At 35.1% G+C, this 12,841-nt stretch overlaps 1 protein-coding gene across 1 annotated transcript; it reads right to left on the bottom strand.

Annotated features, from left to right (window-relative positions):
- Positions 1–1,220: 1,220 nt before the first annotated feature.
- On the bottom strand, positions 1,221–5,077 carry LOC149546233 (L-type lectin-domain containing receptor kinase VIII.1-like). Its single transcript, XM_089791073.1, has one exon. It carries the CDS (start codon positions 4,276–4,278, stop codon positions 2,155–2,157), a length of 2,124 nt encoding a protein of 707 aa, XP_089647199.1. The 5' UTR covers positions 4,279–5,077; the 3' UTR covers positions 1,221–2,154.
- Positions 5,078–12,841: the final 7,764 nt, after the last annotated feature.

The raw sequence follows: 12,841 nt of genomic DNA, 5'->3' as shown, positions 1-12,841 counted from the left end.
CCCACGAGGGACAAAAATCTGCTGAACCTTATCTCAAATCATGGACATTGTATAAGATTTTGGACATTTGTATTAACTTTAAAACAAATTCAGAATTGCTGACATCTACATTTTCTTTTAACACAGAAGGATTGATCTTTTACAATAAATCAAGAGGTCTCCATCAATCAGACAATAAAAAAATTGTGCTATTAAAGATTTACCATTCTCCAATGCCATCAATTGCAGAAGTTTAGAAAACAAGTACATAAATTTTTGCAGAGGTACATAAAGACAGGACATCGATGGAACCACAAAGCTGAAAATTTTATCATGCTTTTCTTGTTACTTAAATTAAAGGATCTCATAGCAATCCCATTATAATCAGCCGTCATTAGTCCTTTTGACATTCTGCTTGATGTAAATCACATACCAAATTAGTAAATGAATAAAGCTTTTTGAATTTTTCAGGTTTAAGCAAAAGAAGACGAGACAAAAAAAATTGTTAATTGGGGCCTTCAACTAGGCATGCATAGATCAAGAAGCAAAAGTGACAGGGTTCCCATGGAGATTGACCTGTGGGACCTCAGAAATGGTGGGTAATGGTAGCACCTTAACATAGAAGGGAACAACATATGTCATGGAGACTATGTTTGGTCTGGTGGGAGATGAAAGCTATACTTCGAGCATTTCCAAAGCAACATTGTAATAGTCAAGGAAACCTATTGCATTAATTTTATTACCTAAGGCATACTATAATCATTGAATAACATGGAGACAAGAATGTGCACAATAGTAAAACAATCATGAAAAATCTTGAACAATGTTGAAACTGCAACACTGATATTTCATTGAATAACATGGAAACAAGAATGTTTGCAAAATAGTAAAAATATCATGAAAATTCTTGAACAATGGTGCACCTGCAATACTGATATTTTTATATAAAAACATAACAAAACTCTCACCACAGAAAAATACTAGGAACATTGAACCTGAAACACCAAGATTTTAGATGAGATTGTATACGATACTCTTAGCTGTGTGTGTTTCTGAAAAACCGGGCAGAATCACCACGTATTTGTATCTTTTTTGGGTTCTCTATAGACCCATCGGTTAAATATAATTTTAAGAGTTAAAACAGTATATGAAGAAGGTTACAAATTGAGGGAGAAAAGGACAATCAACCAATTTAGAGAGATTTGAATCCGCAATTTCCCATCCATGACAATGGAAGTCCATCCTTTTAATAGATTCCAGCTCTTATTTTTTCAGCTTACTTCCATGTTGAATTTACAAATACAATCCAGTTTTTCTTTATTGCAACAGGCAAGACTGTCCTGCTGAAGTTTCTTTTACATTAAAATTTCTAGTATGAAGCAAAGAAGGTACTGAAACAAACTAAGGATCGAATATGGCTGCCTCAACAAATGACTTCTGAAAAAAACTATTTATTCACAGGAGTTTTACCAATGAAAATGGTAAACGGTCTCACTACGAAAAACAGTTTTCCCTCAAAAATTTTGGGAAATATCTCCTAGCATGCCCGTAGTATATCTAGATAAGCTAGTTCTTCTAAGGGATGGCTGGTAGATTCTTATTTTCTCCCCAAAATGTCCATTTGTTCATTTCATTTTACAGGCATGCATCCACCAGAGAGAGAACAAGAGAAAATAATAAGTCACACTAATACAAAATGCAGCCCTCACTACAAGTCACAGGTACAGTGATTAGAACTAGAAGCAGACTCACAGCATGGTACAGGATTCCACCAGCAATAACCAAATTCGTCCCGGCTATGGATCACAGAGTGTGATTCGAAATGTGATGAAAAAACTCTTGCACAATTGAATCCAGAAACTGCTTTATCTATAATAACTAAATTCCTAGATAAAAGCATTTGCGTGGTCTACATACCAGAGCACCGATGCGGGTAACCTGATTTCTCATAAATGAAGTTGAATGAAGTTGGAGTGAGTACTCTATAGAAGTCAGCAGGGAGACTGAATACACTGTGGCAGATATGAACATGCAAAATTTACCAAACTTGGGGTGAATGGCTTTGGATTCGGCGTTTTATCATACAAGGTCATCTTTGGTCTAACTAGAAAGCAGGATGATATGCAAGTTTCGTTAAATGAAAATGAGCTCAAGTGCATCTTGAGGGCTCAAATGTCATCTGGAACATTGTTCCTTGAAGCTGGTGGAGCAGCTGGACATCTCACTTTGATCATGGTCAGAAACAATGTCCTGAAGATTCTGGAAAAGGTCAGATGGAAAGGACATGCTAGGCTTAGAACGAGGAACATGAGGAATTGGATCCTCTCCACTGAGAATCTGCGAAACTTTTCTCATTGTAGGTCTGGATGCAGGGTCAGGATGTGAACAAAGTAGTCCAACAAGTAGCAATCTTGTCATTCCTTTCTCATCAAAGCTTCCTTTCAATCTCACATCGGCGGCTTCAAGCAGCTTCCCATCTCTATGTAAACCCCATACCCAATCCACCAAGCTACTCCCATTTGGCCCACAATCTTTTTCAATGGGCCTCCTCCCGCAAGCAACCTCCAAAACAACTGCTCCAAAGCTGAAAACATCAGTTTTGTCTGAGGCCTTTCCAGACAATATATATTCAGGAGCCAGATATCCCATTGTTCCTGCAGTTAGAGTTGCATCGGGGCTTTTGTTGTGCTCAGTAAGCCGAGCAAGTCCAAAATCTCCAAGTCGCGCATTGAAGTTTCCATCTAGCATTATATTACTCGCCTTTACATCTCTATGAACTATCTGCTTCTCCCATTCTCCATGCAAATATGCCAATGCAGATGCAACCCCCATTACTATATTGCATCTATTTTCCCATGAAAGCACAGGTCCTCCACCTTCTTGAAAAAGGATCTTATCTAAGCTACTATTGGACATATAATCATATACTAGAAGAACCTCTCCTTTCTCATAACACCATCCTTGCAACTGCACTAGGTTTCTATGTCTGAGGCATCCTATAATAGAAAGCTCTGATAAAAACTCACTCTTCCCCTGGTTGTTTTGGGTGGATCTCTTCACCGCTACCAATGCTCCATTGTCAGGCAGAATCCCCTTATAGACAGTTCCAAAGGCTCCATTACCTATAATTCTAGCCGTGTGGAAATTTTTCGTGGCAGTGCTGAGCTCTTTGTAGGTGAATTTTCGAGGCAATTTAAAATTTACAATATCAGAGCTGAAAGAATCTTTCCTTTTCAATCCTCTATACTTCCGATGGCAAAAGAAAGCAATGCATGCGGAAAACAATACAATCACAAATGCTCCTGCTGTTGCGACCCCTGCAATTAACCTTCTATTCATACATACATATCTATGGCAGCCAACCTTTCGACTCAATACAGGGGTCGGCGAGACGGGTGATTTCTGGTCAGCGGTAGTGGCTTGTGGAGAAAAGAAAAATGTAGGTGGATGAACAGGAGAGATTATAGGACTTTCATCAGGACTCGGAGGCCCAAAGCTTGAAAAACTCCAATACTCAATATTATGGAGTTCCGTGCTTCCTCCAGTTGAGGCAGAGAATCCAACATACATAAACTCATTTAAATACTGTGATAAGTCAGTTCTTACAGACAGAACCGGCTCCGGAGGCTTCTGATTGGAATAGCTCAAGCTTACACTCAAAATTTTCTCTGTGCTATCATAAACAATCCATGATGTGATAACATTACCAGTCTTCAAATCTACATTTATTGTACCCAAATCTGCCACCTCAATTGAAGTCATGTTATTAATGTCCAAACCCACGTGATTTCCGTTAGGATCGTGAAATTCCACATCCAGCAATGTATCAAATTCCACGGCAATGATATTTTGATTTTCCTGCGGAGCCTCCAAAACCTCCGTGGTAGGAACCATGACGCCTAGAAACCCTCCAGAGCCCCCAATGGTTGTGTCATCTGAAGCAATGATAAATGCTAGACCGTCCCCAATGGAAACAGGAACAGGGGCAGGATCCACATTCGTGATTGAAAATGAAAAACATGTCTTAAAAGAAGCCGAAATTTTTGTATAAGGGTCCAGAAATCTGACCGGTTGGCTGTAAAGTGCCCTTCCCGCACTTGAAGTAGGCACACCCAGCTCCCTGCTTAGACTCACCATGTCGTTCTTCAGATGCGCATCTCCCAGAAGTGTGAGATTTCTCAGCGTCAGCACTGAGAATTCAAAAGCCGTGTTCTGAGCTGAGGACTTGTGGGAAAAATGGATGATAAAAATCAAAACCCATCTCAGGATTTGCCCAAATGTGAGGCTTGTGGTTAACATGGCACCAATAATGAATCAGCTCACTGCATTGCCAATGATTATAAACGAGGAGAAATCAACCCTGAGAGCAAAGATTAATTCCCCCCAACCCCAATGCTGTAATCTCGGTAAACTCTATGCATGTGCCTCTGTGCCCACCTACAGAAATCGGTAAATAGAGACCCCAACTGCACAAATTTAGCCCTAAAGTATAATGAGGTTTAGGCAAAATCCAAACCGTAGACAAAGAATGAAGGAATGAGCACAGTAACATTGAGCACATACATATATACCTTCAAAATCCCATGTAACAGACAATTCTAAGGCAGATTAGATAAGATAAGAAATGCCCCAAGTTCCAAAAGAAAAGTTGGCATCCAGCGTAAAGAAAAACCTTGTCAGTGACAGCATTCCATAACATTTATGCAACCAAGTTGCAGAAAATGGCAGAGGTTGGATCGTATAATAGTATGCAGCAGCCTGTCTGTATAGATCTATGGCAACACAAGGATATTGCTAATGTCCTGAAGCTGCAGCTCAAGATTAGCAAGAGGGGAAAAGCTGAAAAAAGAAGAACCCGCTGGATTACTGCAGGAATGTGTGTTTTCAGAGTCAGTTTATGGGTTTATGAGTGAGGGAAAAAGTGTTTGATAACTGTCCTAGTAGTAGCTGGTAGGTAATTAGTCCATGTCTGAAGAACAAAGGAGTTCCAGTTTGTTAGATGAATGAATGATATTGGTCATGACGAGGTAATGGAATCTTTTTGTGAGCAATGTCTCTTGGCCTGAAAGTAAAGAAAAGTGGCTTGGTTTGGTAACATAACTTGCCAAAGCCCTATATGCTTACTTTATTCTTATGGTGAATTGTGTATACGGATGCCAATTCTCATGTATTTACGTTGGGAATGCTGATTTCTATTTAATGCATACGTATGTATGACTATTTATTTATTATCTTTATTATTCATCATATATTGTATCTATACTCAAGTTATATTTGTATATTAGTGTGTACAATCTAGTTTCTTGACGTGGAGTCAATATAAATATTTTTGGTTTGATTTGAAAATTAAAACTTTGGACTCTAATCTCTCGTACAAAATTGTTGTGTTGTGTGGATATATACTTTAAGAAGAAATTATTATGTTATGTTATATATAATAGATAAGTAGGAGATATTTTCTATGGCACGTCATTGGATCTTTCATGCTCATAAGGTGAAGCACTAGGACTTCCGCGAAGTCAACCATCTCACTACTACTGTAGTTTGAGGGCACTTAACTACAAAATTTCCTAGATGGTTAAATCCACTCGGCTTGCAACCCTATTTCCAAAACCTTGTGAAATGTTTATTTAGTTGATAGGCTATTTGTAGGATCCTTGAAAAATATATTTTTTGAGTGACAAATCTTTTTGCTAATTTTTCAAATGAGAATATTAAATAAAATATATGAAAATATCAATGGGTCCTTGGTCTATGGGTGAAGTTGAATGGCTCGCAAAGAGCCCACTAGGGATCAAGTCTTGCTGAGTGCAAGGCTCTGACATCATAAAGGATGAGGTGGGCGGCAGTACCCTTGGATTTTAAGATATAAATTTTAGATCTTTGTTTATTTTTGTGCATGATATTTAAAGGGTTTCATTGAAGTTCTCATGGTTCTTTAGAAATAGACTATTTTCTCTTGTTCAATATTATGCTTACACCCAAGATCACACCCTAAATCTATGTATTTTAACTTGAAAATCATATTATTATTGTAGTATAATAGAGAATTGCTTTTTGTATTTCTCGTGTTCATAATTGATTTTTTTGTATGTATTACAAATATATTAAGGGGTAAGGGGTATTTTTAGATGATCATTTACGATATATTGAATATTTAAAATAAATAATATCTCTTCTATTTAAAATAAGTTTTTTTTAAAAATATTTAATTTAAATCAAAATTTAATTTATTAACATAAAATTATATTTTTGGGGAAGCCTATTTACCTATATATTCTGAAAATGCTTTCAAACTAACATTTTTTTAGTACAATACAAAGTAAACATAAATTTCCCTAATAGCTTCAATAAATTGGTAGCCTCTCATTAAAGTGATAAGAAATTTAGCATATAAAAGGCATCATGAAGTGGCATTTGCAAAAAAGCTCTCTAGAAGTCTTGCCTTCCTTTGCACCACATGTTTGCAAATAATGTAAATCATGTGCACATGAAAACCTTGTTCTCTCCTTTTTCATAAAATTGAATGTATGGAAAACACAAGTAGTTGTGTGAGTAGCTCAATATATCTTCACTAATAAGTATATATTACGCACAAACCAGAAGCATGCATAGAAGCCATTTGTACCAATCAATACAAAGAAGGTGTACGAGATGATTGTCATGTAACCAAAGTAGAGAATACTAGAAACAAGCTTGGTGATCTCCAATTTTGTGAAGAAGTAGAATATGTTAGAGCAATAAAGTATTTTCTTATTAAATAAATCATATTGATTTAATTATTAAATCACTTATTTTCTCTAGTTTACTTAAACTAAACTTTGGGCATATAATAATTAATTCTTTTATTAATTATTATCATGCAACCTATGTTAGTTACATGTTAGGGTTTTGATCTCCTTTTATAAGGATTGATCTCTTTGTAATTTATTTTATTCACTTTTGATTATAGCAATTTCTCTTTTTGCTCATCACGAATGTCTCATCTATGGATTTGGGAATTTCAACCTCCATAGCTTTTGCTTCTCTCTTTTTGTGATAGGTGTTTGCATGCAGGTGATTCTTAGGAATTGAGGGGTTGATCTTTCATCAACTTCAACATAGTATCAGAGCTGAAAAATCTTGATTTGCATGCCAAAAAATCTTGATTTTTGAGTGGTTTTTTATTTGCATGTTGAAGAAAATTTTTGCCTTGGAAAATGTGCCCAATCTAGAAGCAATATTATTTTGCCTCAGATTCCAACTGTGTTCAAATTTGACAAATGTTATATGAAAATGGGGGTTTCGACACCTTTCGAATCCAACTATGAGGTCTGTTTGGCCTCACAGTGCTCTGAAAATAAAAAACCTCCTATTTCATAGAAAATACTCAAAAAATGCCAGATCTATTCTTAAAAATCCTCATTCTTTTTTTTCTCTCCAAATACTAAACAAACTACAACAAGTTAGGCTCTAATACCATGAAAATCCACAAATTGCGAAGAACACCTACATGCAAGAACCTATCACAAAGAAGAAAAAGCAAAGAAGAGGCAAGGGTTTTGCTCTAAAAATATGAGATCTATATTATCAAATTGAAAAGATGAGAGATAATTGCAAAAGTTCAATCCTTATAAAAGGAGATCAAAAACCTAAAAGGGAAACCCTAAGAGGTAAATGACATTTAATAATTACTAATTAATTATTAAATAGAAATGCAAAGTGCATAAAGTGAAATCTTAAAAAGGGAGTAGTATTAATTTAATAAATTAAATCAAATTAACACTTTACTCCACACTCCCCCTTAAGATGGAATGTATCTTCATGGCCTCCAAAAATAGGAATAAAAGAATCTCTATACGGTAAATGATCCATCTTGCCAAAATGCATAAGTATTCAGCCAATGCAATCACCTAGTGCTTAGGATCAAATAATAAATACATAGCTCACTCCATCGAACCAAGAAAACAATAGAACCAACATAACCCCCCTATAATGTTCAATGTTCATGTCTTACGTCTTAGCATTATAAGGGGGCTATGTTGGTTCTATTTCTTTTTTGGGTCGATGGAGTGAGCTATGTATTTAATATTTGATCCTATGTACTAGGTGATTGCAATGGCTAGATACTTATGCATTTCAATGAGATGGATCATTTACCATATAAACATTCTTTCATTCCTATTTTTGGAGGCGATGAAGATTCATTCCATCTTCGATTGATCAACTCTTTAGACTTAGTCTTCTCTACCTGGTCATGTTCTATATAGTGGAGGTTCTTCATGTCAACAGTTTGGCAATGTTTGTAGCTTCATGCTTCAGTGGTGTTCTTCATGATCATATATTGTTCGTATCTTCTAGGACATTCCCTAGTTTGGAGACTTCTTCAGTCCTTCATTAGTTCTTTTTAGCATTATTTTCATCTCTTTTTGGAGTAGGGTTTTTCTCACATGGTTTTCTCTATTTATCCTCTTTTTAGAGATTTGGTTGTGCTTGGGTACCTCATTAGGCCTTGTTGTTGGGACCCAAATTTACTTTCAATAGTAGTTTCTAAGTTTTTAGCTACTACCTAAGATAATCTTTAGGTGGGGGTGGTGTGGGTGTGGGTGTGGGTGTTAGAGTAATAAAATATTTCTTATTAATTAAATCACATTGAATTAATTTTTAAGTAACTTATTATCTCTAATTTTCTTAAGCTAAACTTTCAGTATATAATAATTAATTCTTTTATTAATTATTATCATGCAACCTAGGTTAGTTACCTATTAGGGTATTGATCTCCTTTCATAAGGGTTGATCTCTTTGTAATTTATTTTATTCACTTTTGATTATAGCAATTTCTCTTTTTTCTCATCATGAATGTCACATCTGTGGATTTGGGAATTCCAGACTCCATAGCTTTTGCTTCTCTTTCTGTGATAGGTGTTTGCATGCAAGTGATTCTTGGGAGCTGTGAGGTTGATCTTTCATCAAAACCTCAAGTTAGATATGCTCTCCACCACCAATGATAATATTCACTGCATAACTAGAAGTAGTAGAGAATAATGGTGATCTCGACACAAATTACCAAAATAATGATAAAGATGTTGAACAAGAATCCAAAGATATAGTAAAACTAATTCAACCATATAGAAACTGATTCAACCACATGGAAGTCAAAATGATAAACAACTCAGTGAAAATAGCTCCAAAAGATAAGATGCCACCAATTAATATGGAAAAAATTTGTTGCATGTATTAAACCTGTCTTAGAGTTCTTTTTCTTTTTTCATAGATAAACAACCTAAGCCTTGATACATCATAAAGTACATAGATACATTTGGATATTAAACTTCTAGTCCTAAGTTATGTTTTTTCTCCTTCCTTCTAGGTTGTTCCTTGTCCTTTCTTCTTCTACCACTGATCAAGATATGTATATAGTCTAAGCACTACATCTTGCACTTATATTAAGGGTAAAACTCTGTAAAGTCACAAAATATGGATATAGAAAGGTCATAGAAATGAAATGTAAAGTGATAAAAGCATTTTCTTAAACAAAAATAAAATATACATCTAAATCATCGCAAAATACATTTATAGAGTGAAGTAGCCATTCCTCATGTGAGAAAGCATATCTTAAGTAGTGTGATTATTAGTTTGTTATATTAAAGGGTTTTTTTCTAGCTTAGTTACATAAAATACAAGAGTAATAAACCTATGTTACTCTACTAGCATGAAATTGGAGGAAAGAGGCTCTTCGTCATTCTGAATGTCAATCGAGTCCAAATTGGATGATTCCAACACCTCTAAATTCACCTCAAACTCATTTTCTCGGGCTCCAACACCATCTTCTATAATGGATCTATATATCCAATCATATTGTCTTAGGATGTGAGATGTATGCAATAGACAAAAGCTAAAGAAAGACCTCTAAATCTTCCCCGAGATAACAAGATGTAAGCTATGGTTAAAATTATAAAAAATATGAACCATCCCTAATTTGGATGGAATTCCTATATTGAAATTTTAATTCTTATAACCAACCTTCTTCTGTATGTATATTAGCTAGTTTATCTACTTTTTATTGCCTTGCTGGTATATATGATTGATTGTGATCTTGTCAAAAGGTTAGACATAGTGAGAGGGATCTAGATAAAATTGAGTCCAGCCTCCAGTTAATGAGGGATCCTTTCCTTATAGAATTTATTATAATTGTAGAATCTCCTTCAATCTCTACATTCTTGCAACCAAGAGTTTTACACAGTTTTAGTCCTTCAACTAAAGTTGTTAATTTCACCCAATTATTAGTTTATATTCCTATATATCTTGCAAAATTTTATATATCCATGCCTTCTACATTATGGATACTACAACCAATGCCTTCTCTACTCAAATTCCCTCTTGAAGCTCCTAAAAAGGTGAATTTAAACCATCCCTCCTTGGGTGGTTTCTATTGGCATATCTCTTGTTTTCTTTTTTAAGTTCTCCCTGTTCCTATAAAGGGGGGTAATTTTAGACCTATCCACTTGCCTCTCATTTTCTCATCCCAATTAGACATTATAGCCTCCTTTTCTTTATTCATAACCTGACTATTGCTAAGTTCAATGATAAAAGTCTCAATTTTAATTAGAAGTTGTTCTACATTAATCTTATTATCCAGAAAACTTCTTCAATTATGTTCATTCCATAATTCCCAGAGGATTATGGAAGGTGCAAATATCCATAAAGAACTATAAATACTATCATTTCTAAGGAGAGGCCAAGCCTATAATATATCTGATATAGTTCTTATAAATGTTGATACACACCTCAATTGTGAACAAATCCATTGCCAACATTGACTTGAATAATAGAAATGCAGAAAAAGGTGGTTAATGGATTCTTCCTCATTTTCACATAAAGGACATCCACTTGGGCCTTGGTATCCAATTTTGTTAAATCTTTCTGAGGTGAGGACTTCCCTATTTAAAACTAACCAAGTGAAAAATCCCACCTTAGGAAAACAAGCTTTGTTCCAACATAATGTTGTAGGGAGGGAGTTCTTTGTGCTCCTTTAGAGAAACCTAAGGAATTTATACCCCTCCTTTGAATTGTATTCCCACTCTTCCTTCCATCCCAAATCAATTTTTCCTTTCCAAAATTGAAAGTTACTTTCCTATTTGAGAAGGTTCATTTTTAGATCTTTTGCTTCCTTAAGTGTGAGGTACATGTCCTTAAGATCCTTTCATTTTCAACCTTTTCCTCCATCCTCAAAAGTCACACAATTTATCTCTTTTTTAGTTGTGATGTGGAGCCTAATCAAACTCAAAGGTTTATTCAACATGATTTCTCCCCATATTATTTCTACGGGGGTTTGGGGGTAGCAGCCCTAAGAGGAGGTTAAGGGGCAGCGCCCCTTGCAGGGTCCTAGGGCAGCACCCTAAGTCTACTCCCAGTGGCAATATACGGTGGGGTTGAGGGGCAATGCCCCTACAGGGGTCCAACCCAAAAATGACCTTATATTGTAAAAGGCATCCGCTACTATTTTCTATTGGACGACTTATTCTAGCCCTAATTTTGTAAGCAACAAAATATTGTTAAAAATGGCTTAGGGTTAGGGATTTCATAATGTATGGTGATATTGTAGTTTCTTGCGGCAATATTGAGCTATAAGGGATTATAGATTGTAATCACTGGATAATAATAATATTGGACTTGTTGTTTGGTGGATGTAGCCCATGGATTGGGTGAACTACGTTAAATCTTGGTGTCTTGTGTTCTCTTCTTTTGCGATTTATTAGTTTTGATATTGGTTATATTTGAATGTAACTATTATTTTTATCTGTGGTTAATCCTAACATTTTCCCCATCTATCTTCAAGTGTTAACCTTGATTGGTCTAGTTTACCATCCTTTTTTAAAGCATTGTATCCTCCCCAAGAGTCTTATCAAAAGAGAGCTTCTTCCCCCATCAACAGGTTCCATGTTAGTTTATCTTGGATGGGGGATCTAAAATGCATCATAAAGTTTCAAATTCTTGATCCTCTAAGTGGCGATTTCTCTCTGAATATATTGCTTGGATCAGTATTGCTTAGATATTTATTTATTAGGACCTTTTCCCACTTGAGGTTTAGATTCCTATACATTTTCCATACTAATTTAGCTCCTAAAGATTTACCTTGGATTTTAATGTCCCTGATCTCTACACCTCCCTTGTCTTTTAGTCTGCATACCTTGTCCCAAGCTAATAGGGAAATTTTTTTCTTTTCCCCTATTCCCTTCCAAAAGAAAGTCCTAAGGGGTTAATTGATTTTGTCACTATTTTTGGGGGGAAGATCAATACAAGATGATTGATAAATAGGTTGTAATATTTAGGAATGACACATCAAGGAAATCTTTGATAAGAAGACTTCCACTATATGATATCAAATGTGTACTAGTCATGTCAAGGTAAGACTTCCACTGGATAAATGAATGATATTGGTCATGATGAGGTAATGGAATCTTTTTGGGAGCAATGTCTCTTGGCTTAAAAGTAAAGAAAAGTGGCTTGGTTTAGTAACATAACTTGCCAAAGCCCTATATGATTACTTTATTATTATAGTGAATTGTGTATATGGATGCTAATTCTCATTTATTTAGGTTGTGTATATTTTTAGGACACGATCCCTACCTAATATAAGAGGAATGTTAATTTCTATTTAATGCATACATATGTATGATTATTTATTTATTATTATTCATCATATATTGTATCTATACTCAAGTTTATATTTTTATATTAGTGTGTACAACCTAGTTTCTTGATGTTGAGTCAATATAAATATTTTTGGATTGATTTGAAAATTAAAGCTTTGGACTCTAATCTTTCAAAAAAAATTGTTATGTGTTTTGTGGATATATATTTTAAGAAGAAATTATTATGT

Source organism: Cupressus sempervirens, chromosome 7, assembly GCF_028749045.1.
Source record: "Cupressus sempervirens isolate cs-2001-9-10 chromosome 7, ASM2874904v1, whole genome shotgun sequence".
Lineage (NCBI taxonomy): Eukaryota > Viridiplantae > Streptophyta > Pinopsida > Cupressales > Cupressaceae > Cupressus > Cupressus sempervirens.
Note: the sequence above shows the minus strand (reverse complement) of the source record. Positions and strands in the feature narration are given on the sequence as shown.